This window comes from Bufo bufo, chromosome 11, assembly GCF_905171765.1.
Source record: "Bufo bufo chromosome 11, aBufBuf1.1, whole genome shotgun sequence".
NCBI classification, from domain to species: domain Eukaryota; kingdom Metazoa; phylum Chordata; class Amphibia; order Anura; family Bufonidae; genus Bufo; species Bufo bufo.
This window is the reverse complement of record NC_053399.1, coordinates 101,915,148-101,939,703: the sequence shown is the minus strand read 5'-3', so window position 1 is coordinate 101,939,703 and position 24,556 is coordinate 101,915,148. Positions and strand designations below refer to the sequence as shown.

The window sequence follows — 24,556 nt, the reverse complement described above, 5'->3', positions numbered from 1 at the left end:
CTTCCTTCCTTTCTTTTTGGTATGTGGTTTCTTAACCAAAAACTTATCAGATGAACACACCTTCCTAGTTTGGAACTTTCCAATCATTGTCGGATAGGTGTGTACATTGATAAGGAATGTGATGTCATAACCCAGAATGCACTTTTGCTATTGGTATATAAGTCCGACAGATGTTACTTCAGATTTTCCATCTCTGCATGAATACTCATCAGGTTCCTTTTTAGCAAACCGATCTCAAGTCCCAATGTCTTAATAGAGATGGAATTAACAGCTGATACACTAGTGGCAATGACAGTGCCCACTACGCCAAAGATTATGGCGGCTGTAATGGCAGAAATGAACCGCTTTGGCCGTTGACTTGTTGAAAACTGTTCCCTGGTCAAGGTTTTCCTTGTTTGTTCCAGGATCTGTGTAATCCGTTCTTGGGAATAACCGACGTGCATTTGATAGCACATCTTTACCTCCGGAGACAAAATCTCAGAAACGTAGAAGACGAAGACGCGTGGATCCAAACTGACGTAGATATTTTGGGATCGAACCCTCTTATTCGTCAAGATGAATCCTGTGGTATCCTGCAGCATGATACCAGATGAAGGGCCTGGTACAGCGGTCGGCTCGGTATGGAGCTCCTTCCCCAAGATCAGGACGATGTAGATAACGGCAACAACCCTTAATGCCATCTCGTGCCTGTAATATATTGTATGACAAATATAAGCACATACATCCTCCACTTTTTATGATTCCTGCAAGAAAAGAGTTCACACTAACATAAATCTTGATTTGGCATAGTTTATTTTCTTGAACAGAGCAAGTTCTCGATTCAGAAGTGAGTCAAGAGATACTTAGTTACAGAGGAAAATACATGAGAATAGGTTAGTACACTCGTATGTTTATACGATACCGATCCTAGCTTTCCGCCTTTAGCTGGAACCTTGATATCTCTTTACTCCTCATCATCCGGTAATCCTTCCATTTGGCGAAGTTGTGACCTGCAAAGCGTCTCCACCTACACTTATCAAAGAGCCTTCAAACGATTTCAATTTCGGCCTCTTTGCAGTCAAATTCATAACCTGTTGGAAATAACTATATGACAATATAGTGGCTTGTGATCCCGTGTCAAGTAAACCCCTGATCGGCCCGATAAGTTCATCTTGGAGATAAGAATCAACAAAATATCAGCCTTCAACCTGAAATAAATCACATAAGAAATTAGGACGTTCACTCATCTGATGCTTTTTGAGGACTTGATCCTTTTGCAGCGATGCGACCTCTGGTGAACCCTGTACATTCCTGTGGCACGCAGGAGCAGCAGCCCCTACCTTTGGGGAAAACTGGATAACCCCACAGCTTACAGATGGCAGCTCGCAACTGGACGCTGAGATGATGGGATCATTCACTGGAGAAGACACATTAGTGCCCGAATCGGCATGGTTAGAGTGCAAGATAGACAACATGTTAGCATCTCTTCCTTGGTCTCAATTTTAGGGTCTTGAACGCTGCAAGGCAAAGTAGGATTAGGAATCACGTTAGATTCTTCTACAACCAGCTCGGTAACCTTGCGTTGGCCTGGTCTCTGACCCTGCCCTCCCTGCTTTATAGGGCTGAGCTGGGACCTGCAGTCACCCCTAAAAAAGGTTCAGGTTGTTTCTCCTTGGACACCTGGGACATCTTATTAACTATTTCAGTTAATTTAGCCACTTGATCTGCCAACTGATCAAACCGATCTTTTGATTTGTGCACAGCTTGGACTTGTGGTGTGCCCTTATTAGAAGTGGGAGACCGGCTTCTAGGTAAAGTAGAGCCCTACCTTCCTTCTGTTGTCTGGGCCTGTTGTTCCAGCGCCTGTATTCCTGGGGACCCCTATTGTAATATTGGGGACGGTAGTTAGACCTCCCAGCACCGGAGTTATCCCCCTCTGACCTGTTTGGGCTATGAGGTTTTGTTTGCTTCGGTCCTACCTTTCCCCTCTCGTCCTACGGCAGCACATCATGGGTTAAGCTTGTCTTCATGCCACTTCTAGGACAGCCCACCAAGACAAAATAGATAATTAATTAATTAATTAATTAGGAGGATACTATATAGGGACATCCCCTAATCTGCATCTCCGTGTTTTTATTTTTTTGGTGTCCTCATCCATGAGGACGAAGCCCACCTATTATTTGTCGGCCATTTGTACCTTGTTGATTCGAGGTCTAGTGCCCAGGAGTGGTGATTGCCATGTATGGTTCCTGGCTCCACTGCCTATCCGCTCTCTGGGCTTTCATGAGGAACGGGAGTAAAGATTTTCAGATTTTCATTTGTGATTATTTCCCCTGCAGATGTCAAGTTCATCCAGCAAAGGGGGCAAAAGAGCCCGTAAGAGCAGACATAGGTTTTGTCTCTCCTGCGAACAACCCCTTCCGGATGATTTGTTAGAAGAATTGTGTGCACGCTGCAAGGAGGATTCCCATAGGTCCTCTCTTACTAGGTCTAAATCAAAGTCCGCCAAAAAAACGGAAAACTAAGCAGTCCCATTGTATTTCATGTATTCAGCCCTTATCAGAAAATTGCTCCTCTAATATATGTGAAAACTGCGGCTGAGGAAATTTCGGATTCAGAAACAAGAAGATTGATGGCTCTCTTCAAATCCTTTTTGTCCCAGTCCAAAAAGAAGAGCGCAAAAAAGAGGCATTTTTCATCTCCGTCCTTCTCTGAGCAATCCGTGCGTTTCCGAGGGAGAGGTGTCTTCAGATTCAGAATCCGAGGTTCCCATTTTAGAAGATCATTTTCTGTTCAATAAAAATGATGCTAATCATTTATTAAGGAAGTTAAAAATTATTATGGAGTCGAAGAAGGAAAAAGCACCTGATCGTGATGAAGAGAATCTTTTTTATTTTCCCAAGAAGAAAGCTTCCGTTTTTCCCAGTCATCCGGTGTTAAATACCATCATGCGCAAGGAATGGGAACAGCCAGTGGGGAAAATAAATTTAGGATCCAGATTCAGGGCGACATACAAGACTGACCCGTCTGAATCCACTAGCTGGGAAGCTCCTGCCAGGGTAGATCCCGCCGTCGCCAGTCTGGCTAAAAAATCCCTTTTCCCCAGTGATGACTCTTCTTTACTCAAGGATCTGATGGAAAAGAAGGCTGATAGTCTCCTGAAAAGGCTACATACATACCTGGCCTCGCTGAATAAGGCCGCTATGGCGACAGTTCCAGTAGCCCGTGCACTAAGGGTTTGGCGAAGTCATTTCAGCAGAGATATAGAAGATGGAGTTTCAAGAGAAGAACTACTCGAACAGCTACCTACCCTAAAACTGGCAGCGGAATTCCTGTCCGATTTTCCGGTGAATTTTATTAGATTAACTGCAAAAAATATGGCTCTTACCAATTCCATCAGAAGATCTATCTGGCCGAAGTTATGGTCTGGGACCCAGCTTTAAAAAATAACCTGTGCTCACTGCCATTTTAACCCAGAGGATTATTTGGAACGCAGTTAGACAAACTGCTTGAGTCTAACACGAGGAAAAAGTATTGAACTTCCCTCAGTTTAAACGCAAAGAAAAAACTACATTTTTTCGTCCCTATGGAGGACAAGATTATAAAAGATCTAGCTTTAGAGGACGCCCTAATAGAAGAAGATCTGATCATAGATACGCAACAGCATCAGAGAGATCAAGGAAGAAGCCTGACGATACAAAACCACCAAAGACAGAGTTTTGACGCCAGAAGTCAGAAAGTAGGAGGTCGTCTCGCACATTACTACTCAGAATGGCAGCAGATTACTACAGACAGATGGGCTCTAGAGATCATAAAATAAGGTTATACTCTAAAGTTCGACCATTTTCCAAGAGACAGATTCCTCTTAAACAGCAAGAAAGATCCACAAGTAATCCAGCTTCTAGAAGAATTTGTAGAAAAAGGTGCCCTGGAGCCTGTACCAAGCCATCAAGAAGAATACAGAGTATATTCCAGAATTTTCCATGTTCCCAAAACAGACGGGAAAAGTCGACTCATTATAGACCTACGATACCTCAATCAATATATAAAGAAAACCCATTTCAAGATGGAAACAATAAGATCCATCACAGCGGTTCTCAAGAAAAACCAATTCATGGTATCTTTGGACTTGAAGGATGCTTACCTTCACATTCCCATAAAAGAGGCGTCAAGAAGATTTTTAAGGATTGCCATTATCATAGACGGGAAGACCCTACACTATCAGTTCAAGGCACTCCCCTTTGGCCTTTGCTCTGCTCCACGAATATTAACGAAAGTCGCGGTCATAGTAGCAGTGAAACTCCGCCTTCAGAACATCCAAGTTTTTCCTTACCTGGACGACTGGCTATTAGCAGCCCAATCCGAAGATCTGCTGAAGTTGCACCTCAGGACGACGGTGAAACCTCTTCAGTCATTAGGCTTTCTGATGAACTGGAGAAAATCAGACGTTATCCCTACCACCTCAAAGGTCTTTTTAGGTCTCCTAATAGACAAGTGCTCTTCGACTCTATATCTACCTGCTCTGAAAATCAAGAACTCTAATATCATTACGCCTGCCCACAGTCCGCAGAATAATGAAGACGCTGGGCCACCTGACAGCAGTTTCAGATGCAGTCCCATGGGCAATGATTCACACCAGAGATCTACAACAGAACATGTTACAAGGCTGGCGTCATTACCATCACAATTTAGGAGCCAGAGTGAGACTAAGACCCTCCACAATTCAGAGTCTCGGGTGGTGGTTGCAGATCAAGAACCTTACTAAAGGGAAGATGTTTCAGTATCTTTCCCCTGTGATAACTACCACAGACGCGTCTGGCCATGGCTGGGGAGCGCATCTTCAGGACAAGAGGGGACAGTGGTCTGGCTAGGACAAAAGACAATCCTCGAATTTCAAGGAACTGAAAGCTGTCCTACTAGCACTTTACCAGCTTGCAACGTATATAAGAGGACGACCGGTATTGATCGCTCAGACAATCTTTCAACTGTTTTTTATCTGAAGAAGCAGGGTGGAACAAAGAACAGTGCCCTTCTGAAATTATGCAAACAGATCTTCGCGTGGGCAGAATTGCATCTCTTAGACTTGAAAGTGATGCATATCAGAGGCTGCTACAATATTCAAGCAGATCAGCCGAGTCGGAAGAGGATCGAGCCAGCAGATTGGGAGCTAAATCCTGTCCTCTTTCAGCGGATTATAGACAAATGGGGATGTCCCACCTGGGACTTAATGGCATCCAGGAAGAACAAGAAACTAACCAACTTCTGTTCCCTTAACAGATTCGACAACCCCACAATTGTGGATGCGTTCTCTATCAGCTGGAAACACCTGTTTGTATACATTTTCCCTCCAGTACCCCTCATCTTGAGAGTTCTCTAGAAGATACTGGTGGAGAAGCCCCGGGCAATAATAATAGCTCCTTTCTGGCCAAGAAGATCCTGGTTCCCTCTCTTACTCCAACTATCCAAGGGGGAATTTTGGAAGCTTCCCCTAGTCCCAGACCTATTACTACAGGACGGACTCTATCACCAGAACCTGAACAGATTGCACCTTACAGCCTGGAGACTGAGAGATCTAGATAAGAAGAGAAAGGTCTCTCTGAGTCAGTCGTTAACACGTTACTCTGTTCCCGCAAAGACTCGACTACAAAGAAGTATACCAAGGTCTGGAAGAAATGTGTAGACTGGATGTCTGTAACAAACTATGTGGACATTAATATTGCCTCTGTTTTACAATTCCTTCAAGAAGGATTTCAAAAGGGACTCAAGCCTAATACCTTGAGAACACACATGACGGCAATCAACGCCATGACTGAGAATAAATCTCTACATCACCCGCTTATTTTTAGATTTTTTTTAAAGCAGTAAAGAGATTAGAACCTACGGTTATAGAACCTATGCCTGACTGGGATCTATCGCTGATTCTTAGAAGATTGACAGTTTCCCCTTTCGAGCCCCTCCAACGGGCGGAGTTGAAATGGCTTTCTTATAAAGTGTTATTCCTGATCGCCATCACTTCAGCAAAAAGGCTAGGAGAACTGCAAGCCCTATCTTCTAAGCACCCATGCTTAAGATTCCTTCCAGATAGAGTATTGCTACGAACCATGCCGTCCTTCCTGCCTAAAGTTCCGTCGTCGGCTAACGTAAACAGAGAATCTTTCCTTCCGGTATTTTTTTCCGGAACCCAGTGACGAGCAAGAAAATCTCTTACATACACTGGATGTCAAGAGAGCAATCGAGATCTACCTTCAGAGAATCGAAGAGTTCAGAATCGCAGAAAGTCTATTTGTGCTATTTGCCGGACCAAGGAAAGGGCTACAACCATCCAAGGATACGCTTGTAAGATGGATTAAAGCCACTAGTACGGAAGCCTATTACTTAGAAGGAGTGCCTTCTCCTTTTCCTATCAAGGCGCATTCTACAAGGGCTACTGCAACCTCCTTGGCGGAGCAAGCGCAAGTATCTGTAGAAGACATCTACAATGCAGCCTCCTGGTCCTCATCTCAGACCTTCGTGAAACATTACCGGCTGGACATCAATGCTAAGAGCTCAGCCTTTGGTGCCGGGGTATTGAGCGCAGTGCTTGATGTAGACACCTTTGTGATCTATACAAATCCCATGATGTGCTGCTGTAGGACGAAAGGGGAGAGGAAAAATTCGTACCTGTGATTTTACTTTCCTTGAGTCCGAAGGCAGCACATGGATACCCTCCCTAAATAAAACTTTTTGTTATTTGCATCTAATTGTCTGAGTCTATCTTTTAAAAAACACAGAGATGCAGTTTGGGGGATGTCCCTATATAGTATCCTCCTAATTAATTAATTATCTATTTTGTCTAGTTGGGCGGTCCTAGAAGTGGCATGAAGACAAGCTTAACCCATGATGTGCTGCCTTCGGACTCGAGGAAAGTAAAATCCCAGGTTGGGGTTTATTTTAGCTTCTGCTACGTTTTCTTCTGGGGACCTTTTATATCTCCTCTCACCTGTACCGTGGCAGCCGTCGCCAATCTGTCCAAGGGAGCTTTGAGATCAATATCTCAGGCTAGGCTAAGTTTAAGTTGCATGGGCATTGCATCATAAAGCAGCTGTTTGAATTCCCCAGATTCCCAGTTTGGGGACCTATACGCTAACCCATAGGCATTTTTAAGTATAGAGAGAAATTCCCGGGGACTTTGATCGGGTCTACATGTGAGTTTATAGATATCACGTTTTGCATCAGTAATAGTCCAGTAAGGGACGAATTCTAATTTAACCTTGTGCAAAACATCCCGCCAATCCCGGATCCCCCTGTCCCTGAAGGAAATAAAGTAATGGCGATAATTATTTTCAAACGCCCAGGGTAGGAATCTGAACCTGTCCGCATCAGAAAACTATTTTAAAGAATCCATGGTGGACTGGTTCAGTTCTAAGTGATCAGCAATTTCAGGAGAACCTCTCTTAGAGAGTTTAGGGACAGTGGCATTTAGAAATGTAATGATACTCGAGGAGCTCTGATCCCCTTCTGAACACGGAGTATTTTTCTTTCTAGAGACCACCTCAGCATATGACGGTCGCCTGGAACTCTCATCCCACTTATGGGCAAACTTATGCCTGCGCGGTGGGGAATAGGCCACACGCTTCCCCACATCACTGTCACAATCACTCCTACTCCGATCACTTCCATCAGACCCACTTGGCACAGGTGACTTAACCCTAACATCCCTCTCTAAAGGAGGACGTGGAGGGACACTTCTGTGGCCTTTTGCGTCGCTAGCGCCTAGTAAGGCAGTTACAGCTTGAAACGCCTGACTTAATCGGGTCAAGGCCTCCTGTGTAATCATGCCATCACCCTCGGGTGGCTTAGGGTCTCGGATGGATTGCGTTTTGATGATGACATATCTGTATTTTGGGGTGTGAGAACTGGAGGGTCTGGAGATCCCTCGTGATCAGACAGATCACTTTGAACATTGGCTACAGTTTGGCTTAGTTCGTGTGTTTGCTGCAGACTGCTATAACGGAGGGGCAGCTCCTCTGCCTCACTTTTTAATTTGTGATGGGCAGCATGGCTGTGATCGAGCTTGCATTTTAAGTCCTCGATCGATGCCTTTGCAGATTATAATCTTTCTTCTATATGGGATACATATGCTTGCATTTTTGTTATATGCACATGTCTACTCTCTGAGAGAGTGCTGACCTCTAATAATGCATACAGAATTGACAGCAACCTCTTTAGTAGGTGTTTGTTTTTACTGGTGGTATTTTTAGGCACATTAAGATAAGTTAGGTGTCTCCTGACTGTGCCAAGTGGCGTCCACACATCCGCACATTCTCTCTTGGCTTCTGCCTGCAACTCACTTATCCATGCAGCCACATCGTGATCCAAATCTAAATGTGAATTTACATATTCAGCAACGTTATGGATTAACTGCTCCGCGCTAGATGGACTATCTCCTGTTGCATCATCACTACTCGCTGCACTACCGGCTGCACTCATTTTCCTACAACAAAGTTATACACAGATCTATGAATAATCTGGCTAGCCATGAAAAGTATGGAACGTTTTACTATTTGCACAAATAATCAAAGATTTAACTCAATCTCGGTGTGACCTCAATTTTATGTCGGGGATATAAAACAACTGCTTAATATATATAAATATATATATATATATATAACTAATAGATCAAAAGAAAAATTGTTTTCAAATGGTTATTGATCATGAGGTGGACATATAAACACCTCAAAAAGAGTTCGATCGAGAACCTAATTATTTTGAACAATCAGTAAGAACAGAGTACAAGCGTCTATGCAAAAATATAAATGATTTATTATACAATAATTTAAAATAGAATCAAAAATTAATCAATGAAAATTTCAATGATACACAATGATATGCAGTACCCAAAATTCACCACTAGATGGTGCCACCAGAACACAAATGTATCAACAAAATAATTTATGCAATTCTGCTTTCAATTATTAGAGTTATACCATCAACTGATTATGCATAAAAATTAAATCAAGAAAATGACAGTTACGAGCCCTTGCTCTGCTAAAACTATGAACAATCTCGGATTGTATTGTTAGTATTGCAATAAAGCTTGTAAATTTATTGGCTTGATATCAAACTAGGGAATATAAAGATTCCCAACAGAGAAGTTTTCTTGTGGTTTTAATTTTAGATCTTTTATTCAGTTATATGCATCGTAACTGAACACCGCTCATATTGATGCAGCACCTTAACGCTATATCCACACAAAATGGGGATTTTGGCTAGATATCAAGCAAATCAATTTATCAATACTTCACACGCATAAAAACCATACATTACCCGAGAAGGTAGGTGAGAAGGTCAGCTCTCAAGAGTTTTTCTGATGATCAAGATCCTTCTCCCGGCTCTCTTTCTTTGTTCCTCCTCCTCTTTCTTTTTTGTTCTTCCTTCCTCTCTTTTTGGTATGTGGTTTCTTAACCAAAAACTTATCAGATGAACACACCTTCCTAGTTTGGAACTCTCCAATCATTGTCAGATAGGCGTGTACATTGATAAGGAATGTGATGTCATAACACTACCCAGAATGCACTTTTGCTACTGGTGTAGTGTTACCTGCTCATACCTAGGTGGCACTGTTGTATAAGCTATAAGCATCATACCATTAAGGGTTAACTCGTACATGCCCAACATCTTCAACACTACACATACCTGACATCTGGAAGCCTTATCTCAGAGCTGAGGGACAAACTTTGATACATGAACCAACTATAATATAGACTCGGAGGAACATCTTGACACTTCTCACGTTGTGGATAAGAAATACAATGAAGCCTCTACTACCACAGGCGGTGTGTATCTTCTAACTGTCTAAATGACGATTGACTATTGGTTACAAAAACACAACTTCATCTGAACAAAGTCTCAAACCCAGAAGTCCATAAAAAAATTTGTGACTATAAACTATTCATCATAACTAGACTAAGTAGATATAACTGTTGACACTTCTGAAAAGGCACAACAATATGACTGATATCCCCTCTTATAACGCTCCAGTGCTGATATAATCCTGGACTGTGTGGTCCGGGCTCCTGTATGTGACTGATATCCCCTCTTATAATGCTCCAGGGCTGATATAATCCTGGACTGTATGGTCCGGGCTCCTGTATGTGACTGATATCCCCTCTTATAATGCTCCAGGGCTGATATAATCCTGGACTGTAGGGTCCGGGCTCCTCTATGTGACTGATATCCCCTCTTATAACGCTCCAGGGCTGATATAATCCTGGACTGTATGGTCCGGCCTCCTGTATGTGACTGATATCCCCTCTTATAATGCACTGACACTGTTATAATGTCCGGCTGTGAGTGTTACTGTCCCCTCGAGGTCTTGATCTGGCTCCTCCCGTTCACATAGTTATCTGTTACTGCGCAGAGTTTCCCGGTGGAGACGGTGGGAGCGGCACAGGGTGGAGCGGAAGAGGTCGGAGCCGCAGGTGAGGGTTCGTGTAGGGATCACATCAGTGGTTTTACCTCAATGTGGGGATCTCACCTGTGTCTTGGTCATTACAGGCTTAGAACCGGCGCCCCCCCCTGACAGTGAGGAGACAGCGCCAGATGTGAAGCCGGGCGCGGTAAGACCTGCCCGTCAGGAGCTGACTTGGCGGCCATGTTGCCTGTCATTCTGTATAATATGAGGTGACTCTGTCTTCCAGGAAATTGCTGAGGGCCCCACACTCCATGTGAAGCCTGAGGAGCCCGAGAAGCTGGATGAGGAGCAGGGGCCACCCTCAAACACGGAGGACCCGAGAGGTCCAGGCATAATAGGTGAGCAGTGTGTGGATAAGGACGCCTCTCGTTAGAATGTCTCCGCCTCTAACTCCGCCCCTCTATCTTTTTCTTGTCTTGAAGCGCGTTGTTTTCAGAGACTAGTGCAGCTCATCCCAGAGCCCCTGTCAGTGGGCGTCCTGAGGAGCGGGGGTCCGCGTGCTGGAGCAGGTGCTGCGTGCCATCCGTGCTCTGCTGGCTTGTGCAGCCTCCTCCTGACACTACTGCTCCTTTCTTATCTCATGCCCCCATTCTTCTGCCTGCACAGGGGGCGACTTGGAGGAAGTCAGCTGCTCCAGCAGTGATGATGACGTGGAGGGTCTCAGGAAGCGCGTGGGCAGAGGCCCCCCTCCTGCCAGCGTCGGCCCGAGTGTCAGAGAAGCCGTAGAGCAGGACCTGGATGGTGGATCCTCACTGAACCTCAATGTCCTGGTGATTGCAGCCGTCGGCCTCCTGTGTGTCGGTGTCCTGGTTTTCTCAGGTGAGGGGAGCGCCTCCTGCTGGCCGTTATGTAGCTGTATATCTGCCCCCCACCATACCAGCAGCTAACGGTCTCCACTCTCTCCGCAGGCGGCAGCTTCAGCTCTGATGATGGTGAGTGCGGCCTCCTCCGCGCGCAGCGAGTGCGGCCTCCTCCATGTCTCATCCCAGTCTCTCCTCCCCCCCTCCAGATCCTCCTCAGAATGTCGTGTCTCGCAGTGTGACAGGAGGAGACGAGCGGCCGCCACAGGTCATTGCCGACATTCAGGTGAGTAAACTCTGTGGGAACCCTTATGCTGTGGTTTGGGGGGATCATGGACTCTGTGGACCCCGTATCCTGTGGTTGGGGGGGATCCTGGACTCTGTGGACCCCGTGTGCTGTGGTTTGGGGGGATCATGGACTCTGTGGACCCCGTATGCTGTGGTTGGGGGGATCCTGGACTCTGTGGACCCCGTGTGCTGTGGTTTGGGGGGATCATGGACTCTGTGGACCCCGTATGCTGTGGTTGGGGGGATCCTGGACTCTGTGGACCCCGTGTGCTGTGGTTTGGGGGGATCATGGACTCTGTGGACCCCGTGTGCTGTGGTTTGGGGGGATCATGGACTCTGTGGACCCCGTATGCTGTGGTTTGGGGGGATCCTGGACTCTGTGGACCCCGTGTGCTGTGGTTTGGGGGGATCCTGGACTCTGTGGACCCCGTGTGCTGTGGTTTGGGGGGAACATGGACTCTGTGGACCCCGTGTGCTGTGGTTTGGGGGGTACATACTTTTAGTTGGCCCCAGTGGCACGTGCAGCCCTTGTCTGACTGGTTTAACCCCTTGTCTCTGGCCAGGACTGGATTGAGCAGCACGCAGACCAATTCACCGGGGACCCCAGCAGCCTGCAGCTCATGAGCGGCCTCCTGGACAGGGTCGCCAAGGAAAACCAGGAGATTCGGCACATGCAGGCCACGCTCCAGGTCACCAGATCCCACAATGCATCACTTCACTGTCCTGTGTACTGCTGTGTCATCCAATCTGAGTACTGGAGACCTCACACCCACTGTTACATCATGTCCTATACTCCGGTCACATCCAGAGCTGTCCTCACTAACCTGCTGTTACATCATGTCCTATACTCCGGTCACATCCAGAGCTGTCCTCACTAACCTTCTGTTACATCATGTCCTATACTCCGGTCACATCCAGAGCTGTCCTCACTAACCTGCTGTTACATCATGTCTTATACTCCAGTCACATCCAGAGCTGTCCTCACTAACCTGCTGTTACATCATGTCTTATACTCCAGTCACATCCAGAGCTGTCCTCACTAACCTGCTGTTACATCATGTCTTATACTCCGGTCACATCCAGAGCTGTCGTCTGTGTTCTATACATATGAGTGGAGGTTGGTGACAGATGTTCGGTGTAGGATTCTGTGTGACCAGATGTTTACATTTATAGGCACAGAAGGAAGAGTTAGAAGCTCTGCTGTCTGTCAGTGACGGGAGGAACATTACTCCAGGACTGGCAGAGGAGAACATCAGACTGAAGGACACCCTACTGAAAGAAGAGACCGCGCACCTCTCTGCAAAGGAGGAGCTGCTGAATGTGCAGGAGAAGCTGGAGGTTCTGAAGAGCGGTGGGGTGGAGAAGGAAGCTCTGGTGGTGGAGAACTCCCAGATGAAGGTGGACCTGGATGCCCTCAGGCAGCAGATAGAAGGCTTCTTGGCTCAGAAGGAGACCCTGGTGGCTGAGTCTCAAATGTTGCGCCAGGAACTGGATAAACAGCGGTTGTTGGTGACCTCAATCAGACAAGAGCTCGATAATCTAGTGGCGAAAAGTGACGAAGGCGAGGACGGGACGTTACTTCAAGAAAGGCTATCGGAGATGAGCAGCAGGCTGGCAATGGAGGCTCAAAGGTCCGAAACATGGGAGAAGAAGTATGTAGAGCATGCGCAGAGAAGGAAGGAGCAAGTGGTAGAAGAAAGGAGAGACCATGGTTATAAGGAGTGGAAGAGGGTGGACAAGTCAAACATCTCTACTCCTGGAGGAGACTTCAGAAAATCACATTACAAGCATGTCAAGGAGCACGGCAAGCGATGGACAGAAGACACGCATCCAGAGTCACAGCATGAAGAACGGAGGAGCAAAAAGCATGATGACAAACACTGGCAGGACAAGAAGCATCGGCATGGGGAGAAGACGGGAGCGGAGATCCCAGAGGAGAAGGAGAACTGGAAGAGCAAATCCAGAGAACACAGGAGCAAAGAGTCTGCACACCATCATCATGATCACCACGAGAAACAAGCCCGGCATCATCAGGGAGAAGCAGAGGCTGGGTTCCATCCTCGGAAGGGACAGAAGGACTTTACAGACAGTCACAAGAGACGGGAAGACAGGGAAAAAGACCATCGGCACCATGACCACAACAAGTTCTGGAAGAAGCTCTCAGACCATCAGTACCGGGTTCCTGAGGGATGCTCTGGCCTGGAAGACTGTGCTCGGAAGGATGGTGTGGACCTGTTCAACATGGAGCTGAAACCCGTGCAGAGGAAGCAGTTTGAGGAGGTTCTGCTGAATTACCTGACCAAGTCCCAGCTGTCAGATCACCTGCCCGAGCTCACGCCTCTTCTTGATGGCTTCTTCGAGGGGCCTCTCTTCTCTCACCACAAGATCCGCTTTAAGGATTTTGTGGATGATGTGGAAGATTTCCTGGAAGATCTGGCCAGAAAAGAGATGGGAAATGATGACATTGTGGACGACTTTGAGAGATACGTGTATACCAACTTCTTTGGAGAAGGCGTCCCCAAGAAAAGGTGAGTCCGTTACTGCCCAAACAGAAAACATGGTGCCCATGGTCCTCTCTGTCAGTTTCTTGGCTGGCTGTTTTTTCAGAAGTCTAGATTCTAGAACCTCTCGGGTTCACTGGTGGCCCCAGTAGTTGTTGCCGAGTTCTATGCAAGAAATGACTAAATTGGAAATATTAAGTCCATGTCTTACATTTATCTGGGCAAAATGGTCCCTAAAGTAATTCTCCAACTTTGTCTGAGCTCCATTTTTGGTATAGAATTCTCTGCCTTTAATATCTGCTGCACCCTCTTCTGTATGTACATGGCTCATTAATTGTCCTGTCCACACACTTTGTCCATTTGACCCATCCACATTCATTGGGTCTTCAGCCATGTGTGCTCTGTCACGTTTCCCTCTGCCAGCCATATTTGTGGAATATGCCATTATTAATTGCTTTGTGTGACCTATTACTAGCACTTCCTCTAATAACGTCTTCTAGGTCTTAATTCCTCTTGTAGATGTGCAAAGGACGAGCAGCAGAAAACCAGCAAGTGCCACAAGCAATATGGACAACTGGAGAAGACGTATGACCAGAGCATCAACCAATCCAATGACAACAAGCCCTTCACCACTGACCTTCATGTAGACTCTCATGGCTTCAAACCCATAAAAAAACACAAGGCACATGAAAATGATAAAGTCTGGTCTCCAAACTCTCAGCATGAAGAAGAATCTGACCACAAATATCACAATAAAGACCATCCCAAAACCCATCATCAATCACCTAAACACAACAAACATGACAAAAATGATGGCTCATTCCATCATCATGGCCACCATTCTGAGAAGAAGCCTAGATACCCTCACACCAAGCCTGGCAGAGAAGCAGGAGGACAGCACCACGATGGTCAACACTTTCACAATATACAATATAAAGAAAATGGAGCCTGGCAGATGCAGAACCATGACAAACAGAAGTACGACCCACAAAACCACAGACATCAAAACACAAACAAGGAGCAGAAAGTGCCCGATGAGAGGTTTGGAAAAGGATCCCTCAAGCTTAAACATAAGAGCCCTGAAAAGTACAAGGAAGACGAAGATAGTCCTAAGAAACAGGAGAAGGACGCACACAATGACCATTATCAGTCACTTCACAAGAGCCATGATGACCACTCTACTGATCACAAATCATGGAGAGATGGTAACCAGCAACATAGACAGACTGACACCTTCCATAAAAATGATCACGGACCCACTCAACGTTACCTATCAAAGGCTTATAACCACAAGCATAAAGAAAACGAGGGCAGACCTGGAGACTACCATCCCCACCAACATGATGTTCATGACAGGCATGGGAACTACCACCAAAAGCATGGCAAGGACAAACATGGAAATTACCATCAATTGCATGAACGATCTAAGGACAGTGATGGGGACTACCACAAGTATGACCAAGACCACCATAAACATGAAGAGGACAGGGACTACCACCACAAGTATGACAAAGACCACCATAAACATGAAGATGACAGGGACTACCACCACAAGTATGACAAAAACCACCATAAACATGAAGATGACAGGGAGTACCACCACAAGTATGACAAAGACCACCATAAACATAAAGATGACAGGGACTACAACCACAAGTATGACAAAGACCACCATAAACATAAAGATGACAGGGACTACAACCACAAGTATGACAAAGACCACCATAAACATGAAGATGACAGGGACTACCACCACAAGTATGACAAAGACCACCATAAACATGAAGATGACAGGGACTACAACCACAAGTATGACAAAGACCACCATAAACATGAAGATGATAAGGACTACCATCACAAGTATGATAAAGACCACCACAAACGTAAAGAAGGCAAGGATAAACATGGCAACTTCCGCTACAGACCTGAAGAAGAGAGAAGACTGCAGGACTACCAGCATGATGACCCCAGGAAATACTAGATATTGCACCATAGCTGCACGTCACTTCACCAGTAAGGCTAGGGCTTCATGACGACATGTGTCGTGCGACAATTTTTATAATGATAGTCTTCGACATGGGAACACCGCGATGCGACAGTCGCATATGTCGCCGTGTAGCCCTAGCCTCACACTGATGATCTTCACAGTCAGGAAGATGTTGTGTTGCTGTTTCGGTCACACACTCCTATAGTTTGCGTTGTTTGAGGTCACTGGACTTTGTTGGTTGCATCCCTTATCCTGCTCCCCCTGGAATCGGCAGTCCGTCCCACCTTACGGTTGTTCCTTCTGGTTTTCCATCTTCTTTTCACGTTGCTGTGTTTTTATCCTGTTTTTCCTTCCATCCTCTTTGTGCTAAGAAAATGGGAAGTAGTTGTAGGATAATGCCACTTCTTACAGTAATCTATTGTGAGACCAGCAGAGAGTGGAGAGGGTCAGTAAGCCATCTCCAGTCACATCATGGCTGGAAGTTAAAAGCTCAAATGTGATTGGTTTCTATCTTGTTTTTGTGGTCATGAGTCTGTCGAGGGTTTCACTGCCCATAGACAAGGCAGGAGTCAGAGTCCTCCGCAGCCACAGTCTTAACAGACCAGCCGCAAATTACAAGGCTAAAGAAAATGGCCACCTGTAGTGTTGGGCCAGCTGATAAGACACGGACCTGAGGTAACCCCAATATCTTAAGCCTATGTAGATGCAGTGGAAGCAAAACAGAACCCCTGTGAAGTGGATGATAAGGGGTTATTGATGGGCACAGCTGTGCTGAAACACTGGCGATAGGAACGGAGCCACACAGGACCTGGGGCATATGTTCTTAGCCAAAGTCAGAAGTAAATCTAAAACTCTGAAAATGTCATACTTCCCCTTCCTTCCTTCATGCATTTCCTCCATTTCCTCCATACTTCTATTTCCTTCTCCTTTGTTCTTGTGAGTCCCTTTCCTTCCAGCTGTCCCATCCTTTGTGCTTCCCCTTCTTCAGGCTTCTCTGTCTTTCATGTTTACCCTTTAAGCTTTCCTCTCTCCCCTTCGTGCTTCTCTCTTCCTACTTCTTCCTCCATCCATCATCCTGATTCTCCACCCTTTCTGCTTCTCCAACCTTCATTCATGATGCTTCTTCCATTCTTTTTCTCCTTTCCTTCCTACTTCTCCTTTCTTCTTCCCTCATTTTTTGTCCTTCCTTTGTAATTCTCAATCCTTCATGCATCATCATCCTCCTTACCTTCATTATTTTCCATCTGGCCTCTTTGGCCTTCATGCAGCTCCATCCTTCCTTTTCCATCTCTGTCCTTCCTGCTTCTTCATACTTCTGCCATCATGATTCCCCTTCATATGATTCTCCATCCTTAAAGGGGTTGTCTGCTTTTTACTATTGATGACCTATCCTCAGGATAGGACGATATCAGATTGGTGGCACCCCCGCTATTCACTTCCGTGGACCGGCTCTGTAGTATTACACCGATCACCACCGCAATAGCTGCAGTGAGCAGGTAAACTGAGCAGAGAAGGCAGCGCTCGTATGAGCACTGCGGTCTCTTCACACAGCTGATCGGCGAGGGTGCCGGGAGTCAGACCCCCGCTGATCTGAGATCAATGACCTATCCTGAGGATAGGTCATCAATAGAAGCGGACAACTGCTTTAATGCTTTCCCTTCATGTGTGGCTTCTCCTATCTTCTATACCTGTTTTCTCCACGTTTCATGCTTCCTCTTCCTTCATACTTTTCCTTCCCTTTTGCTTGTTCTTTCAGTCTTCTCCACCCTTCTTCTTCATGCTTCCTCTTCCTTCATACTTTTCCTTCCTTTTTGCTTGTTCTTTCAGTCTTCTCTGCCCTTCTTCTTCTTGCTTTCTCTTCCTTCATACTTTTCCTTCCTTTGTGCTTGTTCCTTCAGTCTTCTCCGCCCTTCTTCATGTTTCCTCTTCCTTCATACTTCCTTCCTTCATGAATCATTTCTACCTTTCGCTATAAAACCCTGTCCCAGACCGTGCCTGTGTGAGTGTGTCCTTCCTGAAGGCAGTGTATGGTGGATGGCCCTGTTTCACCACTTCTCTTCTCGTCCACACTGGGTTGCGCTTTGTTTGTTTTTTGTGTGTTTTATGCCGTTTGCGGTTTTAATTTAACTCACTGAACTAATGCACTTTGGAGATAAAACTTTAAAACATTGCAGTTGTTTCTTGAGTCACTGTGGGGCGCTCTCTCCTGAGTGGGCAGAGGCCGTACACACGTAACAGACCCGGGGTGTCCACCACCCTCCTACATGTGATGTACATACACAATCCACCCGGAGACGTGTGTGGACTGAGGGGCAGGTAGATACAGTGCACCTATGGGGAGCAGTGATTCTGCAGTGATGTAAAGCAGATCCCAAACCTCTAAGAGACAACCATGCGCCCATCTCTGCACCCTTCCTCCATCACCCAATGCAAGAACATTTCCAAGTGGTTAAGACAGTTCCTGAGGCTGCCAACCCAGCTTTAAGAGAGTCGGGGGGGGGGGGGGCAGAGGGGTCCGGAGGAGGGAGGACAGGGGGACTAGAGGAGGATAAAGGGGTCCGTAGGAGAGGACAGGGGGGTCCGGAGGGGAACAGAGGGGTCTGGAGGAGTGGACAGGGGGGTCCAGAGGAGGGAGGATAGAGGGATCCGGAAGAGGATAGAGTGGTCCAGAGAGAGGATAGAGGGGTCCGGAGGAGAGGACAAGGGGGTCCCTAAACCGAGCCCTGACTACTATAAGTATGAACAGACCTTGATGGTAGGAATGTTCATACGCTGGAACCTAGGGCCCTATCTGACACTACAGAGGCCCTGGAAATAGTGTCAGGACAAGAGATGACCTGTTCCTTCCCAGCTGAAGGAACAGGAGACTCTCTCAGGCCTAATACCAAAAAGTAGGGTAAAACAACAAACAAGAAATAAAGGAAAGACGCTTAACTCCAAAGTATGCGGACGAGCAGGAACTTTGAGGAGAACCAGACACCAGCTCTTCACAACTAAAAGGAGCTATCAACTGCATAGAAAGATGGGTGAGACCAGACTAAATAGAGGAGTTGGAATGACCACTTAAGCTACACCTGAGACCAGAGGTGTGGTCATACCCAGCAACAACACAGAAACAAGTGAAACTAAAGAGGCTGTCAGGTCACATCACATGCAGCCAGTCTCTTAGATCTTCTGACCCCTGTCACGGGAGAGACCGTGACAGTACTCCCCTTCTACGTGTGGCCTCTGGATGGTTCGTCATTTTTCTTCAACAACGACTTATGAATCTTCAAAGCCTGAGGAAGTTCAAGACGAAAAGCTACAGGGTTAACAATGGCAGTGATCTTATATGGACCAATAAACCTTGGGCCCAACTTCCAAAAAGGTATTTTCAACTTAATGTTTCTTGTGGACAGCCACACAGAATCACCCGCTCTCAGGTCCGGACCACTCCTACGTCTCCTGTCAGCCGCACGCTTATACTTGTTGCCCTTTTTTTTTCAGATTATTTTGAATTTTCCGCCAAATAGATGACAAAGAAGAGGATAATCGTTCCTCTTCAGGTATAACAGAAGTCTAATTACCAGAAAATGTGCCAAATTGCAGGTGGAACCCATATGCACCAAAAAACGGCGACTTATCAGTGGACTTCTATCTACGATTATTTATATGCAAACTCAGCTAACGACAAGAATGAAGACCACTCCTCCTGGTTCTCCGAGACAAAACATCTCAAGTCTCCAGATTCTCATTAGTGCGCTCCGTCTGTCCGTTCGACTGAGGATGAAAAGCCGAAGAGAAGGACAATTGTACACACAGACGAGCACAGAACGCTCTCCAGAATCTGTCCCTCTATCGGACACCACATCAGAGGGAATGCCATGTAGTTTCACGATGTTGTCGACAAACACCTGCGCAAGAGTTTTAGCATTGGGTAGACTAGGTAATGCAATAAAGTGCGCCATTTTACTAAAACGATCGACAACCACCAGAATCACGGTCTTTCCTGAAGAATTCGGTAAATCCGTGATAAAGTCCATGGACAAATGGGTCCAAGGTCTGGACGGGATGGGCAATGGAAGCAGAGATCCGGAAGGCCGAGTATGTGTCACCTTAGCACGTGCACAGGTACCACAGGCTGACACATAGTCCTCAATACACTTACGCAACCCCGGCCACCAGAATCTGCGAGAGATGAGATCGACAGTCGATCTGCTCCCAGGGTGCCCAGCAAGCACCGTACAGTGATGTTCCTCGAACACCTTGTGACGTAATTCGGGGGGAACAAACAACTTCCCCGGAGGACAAGAGTCCGGAGCATCCTCCTGTGCCTCCAACACCCTGGCCTCCAGGTCGGAACACCATCTGCAGGGGGCGCAGTACGGGACACCATCTGCAGGGGGCGCAGTACGGGACACCATCTGCAGGGGGCGCAGTACGGACACCATCTGCAGGGGGCGCAGTACGGACACCATCTGCAGGGGGCGCAGTACGGGACACCATCTGCAGGGGGCGCAGTACGGGACACCATCTGCAGGGGGCGCAGTACGGACACCATCTGCAGGGGGCGCAGTACGGACACCATCTGCAGGGGGCGCAGTACGGACACCATCTGCAGGGGGCGCAGTACGGACACCATCTGCAGGGGGCGCAGTACGGACACCATCTGCAGGGGGCGCAGTACGGACACCATCCGCAGGGCGAGCAGTACGGACGCCATCCGCAGGGGGAGCAGTACGGACGCCATCCGCAGGGGGAGCAGTACGGACTCCATCTTTAGGGGGCGCAGTACGGACACCATCTTTAGGGGGCGCAGTACGGACACCATCTTTAGGGGGCGCGGTACGGACACCATCTTTAGGGGGCGCAGTACGGACACCATCTTTAGGGGGCGCAGTACGAGACACCATCCGCAGGGGGCGCAGTACGGACACCATCCGCAGGGGGCGCGGTACGGACACCATCTTTAGGGGGGAGCAGTACGGACACCATCTTTAGGGGGCGCAGTACGGACGCCATCCGCAGGGGGAGCAGTACGGACACCATCTTTAGGGGGTGCGGTACGGACACCATCTTTAGGGGGCGCAGTACGGGACACCATCTTTAGGGGGCGCAGTACGGGACACCATCTTTAGGGGGCGCAGTACGGACACCACCCGCAGGGGGCGCAGTACGGACACCATTCGCAGGGGGCGCAGTACGGACACCATCCGCAGGGGGCGCAGTACGGACACCATCCGCAGGGGGCGCAGTACGGACACCATCCGCAGGGGACGCAGTACAGACACCATCTTTAGGGGGCGCAGTACAGACACCATCTTTAGGGGGCGCAGTACGGACGCCATCCGCAGGGGGAGCGGTACGGACGCCATCCGCAGGGGACGCAGTACAGACACCATCTTTAGGGGGCGCAGTAGGGACGCCATCCGCAGGGGGCGCAGTACGGACGCCATCCGCAGGGGGAGCGGTACGGACACCATCTTTAGGGGGCGCCGTAGGGACGCCATCCGCAGGGGGCGCAGTACGGACGCCATCCGCAGGGGACGCAGTACGGACGCCATCCGCAGGGGACGCAGTACGGACGCCATCCGCAGGGGGCGCAGTACGGACGCCATCCGCAGGGGGAGCAGTACGGACGCCATCCGCAGGGGGCGCAGTACGGACGCCATCCGCAGAGGGAGCAGTACGGACGCCATCCGCAGGGGGCGCAGTACGGACGCCATCCGCAGGGGGAGCAGTACGGACGCCATCCGCAGGGGACGCAGTACGGACGCCATCCGCAGAGGGAGCAGTACGGACGCCATCCGCAGGGGGAGCAGTACGGACACCATCTTTAGGGGGCGCAGTATGGACGCCATGCGCAGGGGGCGCAGCACGGACACCATCTTTAGGGGGCGCAGTATGGACGCCATCCGCAACGCCATCCGCAGGGGGCGCAGTAGGGACGCCATCCGCAGGGGGAGCAGTACGGACGCCATCCGCAGGGGGCGCAGTACGGACACCACCCGCAGGGGGCGCAGTACGGACACCATTCGCAGGGGGCGCAGTACGGACACCATCCGCAGGGGGCGCAGTACGGACACCATCCGCAGGGGACGCAGTACAGACACCATCTTTAGGGGGCGCAGTACGGACGCCATCCGCAGGGGGAGCGGTACGGACGCCATCCGCAGGGGACGCAGTACAGACACCATCTTTAGGGGGCGCAGTAGGGACGCCATCCGCAGGGGGCGCAGTACGGACGCCATCCGCAGGGGGAGCGGTACGGACACCATCTTTAGGGGGCGCCGTAGGGACGCCATCCGCAGGGGGCGCAGTACGGACGCCATCCGCAGGGGGAGCAGTACGGACGCCATCCGCAGGGGGCGCAGTACGGACGCCATCCGCAGGGGGCGCAGTACGGACGCCATCCGCAGGGGGAGCAGTACGGACGCCATCCGCAGGGGACGCAGTACGGACGCCATCCGCAGAGGGAGCAGTACGGACGCCATCCGCAGGGGGAGCAGTACTGACACCATCTTTAGGGGGCGCAGTATGGACGCCATCCGCAGGGGGCGCAGCACGGACACCATCTTTAGGGGGCGCAGTATGGACGCCATCCGCAACGCCATCCGCAGGGGGCGCAGTAGGGACGCCATCCGCAGGGGGAGCAGTACGGACGCCATCCGCAGGGGGAGCAGTACGGACACCATCCGCAGGGGGCGCAGTACGGACGCCATCCGCAGGGGGAGCTGTACGGACGCCATCCGCAGGGGACGCAGTACAGACACCATCTTTAGGGGGCGCAGTAGGGACGCCATCCGCAGGGGGCGCAGTACGGACGCCATCCGCAGGGGGAGCGGTACGGACACCATCTTTAGGGGGCGCCGTAGGGACGCCATCCGCAGGGGGCGCAGTACGGACGCCATCCGCAGGGGGAGCAGTACGGACGCCATCCGCAGGGGGCGCAGTACGGACGCCATCCGCAGGGGGCGCAGTACGGACGCCATCCGCAGGGGGCGCAGTACGGACGCCATCCGCAGGGGACGCAGTACGGACGCCATCCGCAGAGGGAGCAGTACGGACGCCATCCGCAGGGGGAGCAGTATGGACGCCATCCGCAGGGGGAGCAGTACTGACACCATCTTTAGGGGGCGCAGTATGGACGCCATCCGCAGGGGGCGCAGCACGGACCATCTTTAGGGGGCGCAGTATGGACGCCATCCGCAACGCCATCCGCAGGGGGCGCAGTAGGGACGCCATCCGCAGGGGGAGCAGTACGGACGCCATCCGCAGGGGGAGCAGTACGGACACCATCCGCAGGGGGCGCAGTACGGACGCCATCCGCAGGGGGAGCTGTACGGACGCCATCCGCAGGGGGCGCAGTACGGACGCCATCTTTAGGGGGCGCAGTATGGACGCCATCCGCAGGGGGAGCAGTACGGACGCCATCCGCAGGGGGAGCAGTATGGACGCCATCCGCAGGGGGCGCAGCACGGACACCATCTTTAGGGGGCGCAGTATGGACGCCATCCGCAGGGGGAGCAGTATGGACGCCTTCCGCAGGGGGCGCAGTATGGACGCCATCCGCAGGGGGCGCAGTACGGACACCATCCGCAGGGGGCGCAGTACGGACGCCATCCGCAGGGGGAGCTGTACGGACGCCATCCGCAGGGGGCGCAGTACGGACGCCATCCGGAGGGGGCGCTGTACGGACGCCATCTTTAGGGGGCGCAGTACGGACGCCATCCGCAGGGGGCGCAGTACGGACGCCATCCGCAGGGGGCGCAGTACGGACGCCATCCGCAGAGGGAGCAGTACGGACGCCATCCGCAGGGGGCGCAGTACGGACGCCATCCGCAGGGGGAGCAGTACGGACGCCATCCGCAGGGGACGCAGTACGGACGCCATCCGCAGAGGGAGCAGTACGGACGCCATCCGCAGGGGGAGCAGTACGGACGCCATCCGCAGGGGGCGCAGTACTGACACCATCTTTAGGGGGCGCAGCACGGACACCATCTTTAGGGGGCGCAGTATGGACGCCATCCGCAGGGGGCGCAGTAGGGACGCCATCCGCAGGGGGAGCAGTACGGACGCCATCTTTAGGGGGCGCAGTACGGACACCATCTTTAGGGGGCGCAGTACGGACGCCATCCGCAGGGGGCGCAGCACGGACACCATCTTTAGGGGGCGCAGTACGGACGCCATCCGCAGGGGGCGCAGTACGGACGCCATCCGCAGGGGGAGCTGTACGGACGCCATCCGCAGGGGGCGCAGTACGGACGCCATCTTTAGGGGGCGCAGTATGGACGCCATCCGCAGGGGGAGCAGTACGGACGCCATCCGCAGGGGGCGCAGTACGGACACCATCCGCAGGGGGCGCAGTACGGACACCATCCGCAGGGGGCGCAGTACGGACGCCATCCGCAGGGGGAGCAGTACGGACGCCATCCGCAGGGGGCGCAGTACGGACGCCATCTTTAGGGGGCGCAGTATGGACGCCATCCGCAGGGGGCGCAGCACGGACACCATCTTTAGGGGGCGCAGTATGGACGCCATCCGCAGGGGGGCGCTGTACGGACACCAT

At 50.0% G+C, this 24,556-nt stretch overlaps 2 protein-coding genes across 4 annotated transcripts in view; one reads left to right on the top strand and one right to left on the bottom strand.

Annotated features, from left to right (window-relative positions):
* PBXIP1 (PBX homeobox interacting protein 1) overlaps positions 1–18,178 on the top strand; it is a 50,237-nt gene extending 32,059 nt beyond the window's left edge. Inside the window, exons 3-13 of one of the 3 annotated variants that reach the window (XM_040411873.1) lie at positions 10,379–10,439; positions 10,516–10,577; positions 10,659–10,770; positions 10,855–10,941; positions 11,039–11,251; positions 11,341–11,364; positions 11,442–11,518; positions 12,084–12,209; positions 12,694–14,048; positions 14,541–15,473; positions 15,525–18,178. In XM_040411873.1, the coding sequence (XP_040267807.1) occupies positions 10,379–10,439; positions 10,516–10,577; positions 10,659–10,770; positions 10,855–10,941; positions 11,039–11,251; positions 11,341–11,364; positions 11,442–11,518; positions 12,084–12,209; positions 12,694–14,048; positions 14,541–15,473; positions 15,525–16,002 (3,528 nt within the window). In that variant the 3' untranslated portion in view covers positions 16,003–18,178. Of the gene's footprint in view, positions 1–10,378; positions 10,440–10,515; positions 10,578–10,658; positions 10,771–10,854; positions 10,942–11,038; positions 11,252–11,340; positions 11,365–11,441; positions 11,519–12,083; positions 12,210–12,693; positions 14,049–14,540 lie in introns of all 3 variants that reach the window. The other 2 variants (XM_040411872.1, XM_040411874.1) reach the window with 2 other exon arrangements.
* A 2,915-nt stretch (positions 18,179–21,093) lies between these two features.
* LOC120981586 (mucin-1-like) lies at positions 21,094–24,556 on the bottom strand. Its single transcript, XM_040411124.1, has 2 exons — positions 23,164–24,556; positions 21,094–23,114 (listed from the first exon to the last, which is right to left on the bottom strand). Exons 1-2 carry the CDS (start codon positions 24,554–24,556, stop codon positions 21,094–21,096), a joined length of 3,414 nt encoding a protein of 1,137 aa, XP_040267058.1.

Coding starts and splice junctions, on each gene's coding strand:
- LOC120981586 (XM_040411124.1), bottom strand. CDS start 24,556: ATGGTGTCCGTACAGCGCCCCCCTGCGGATGGCGTCCATACTGCGCCC. Junction 23,115..23,163: donor TACTGCGCCCCCTAAAGATG/GTCCGTGCTGCG, acceptor CGCCCCCTAAAG/ATGGTGTCAGTACTGCTCCC.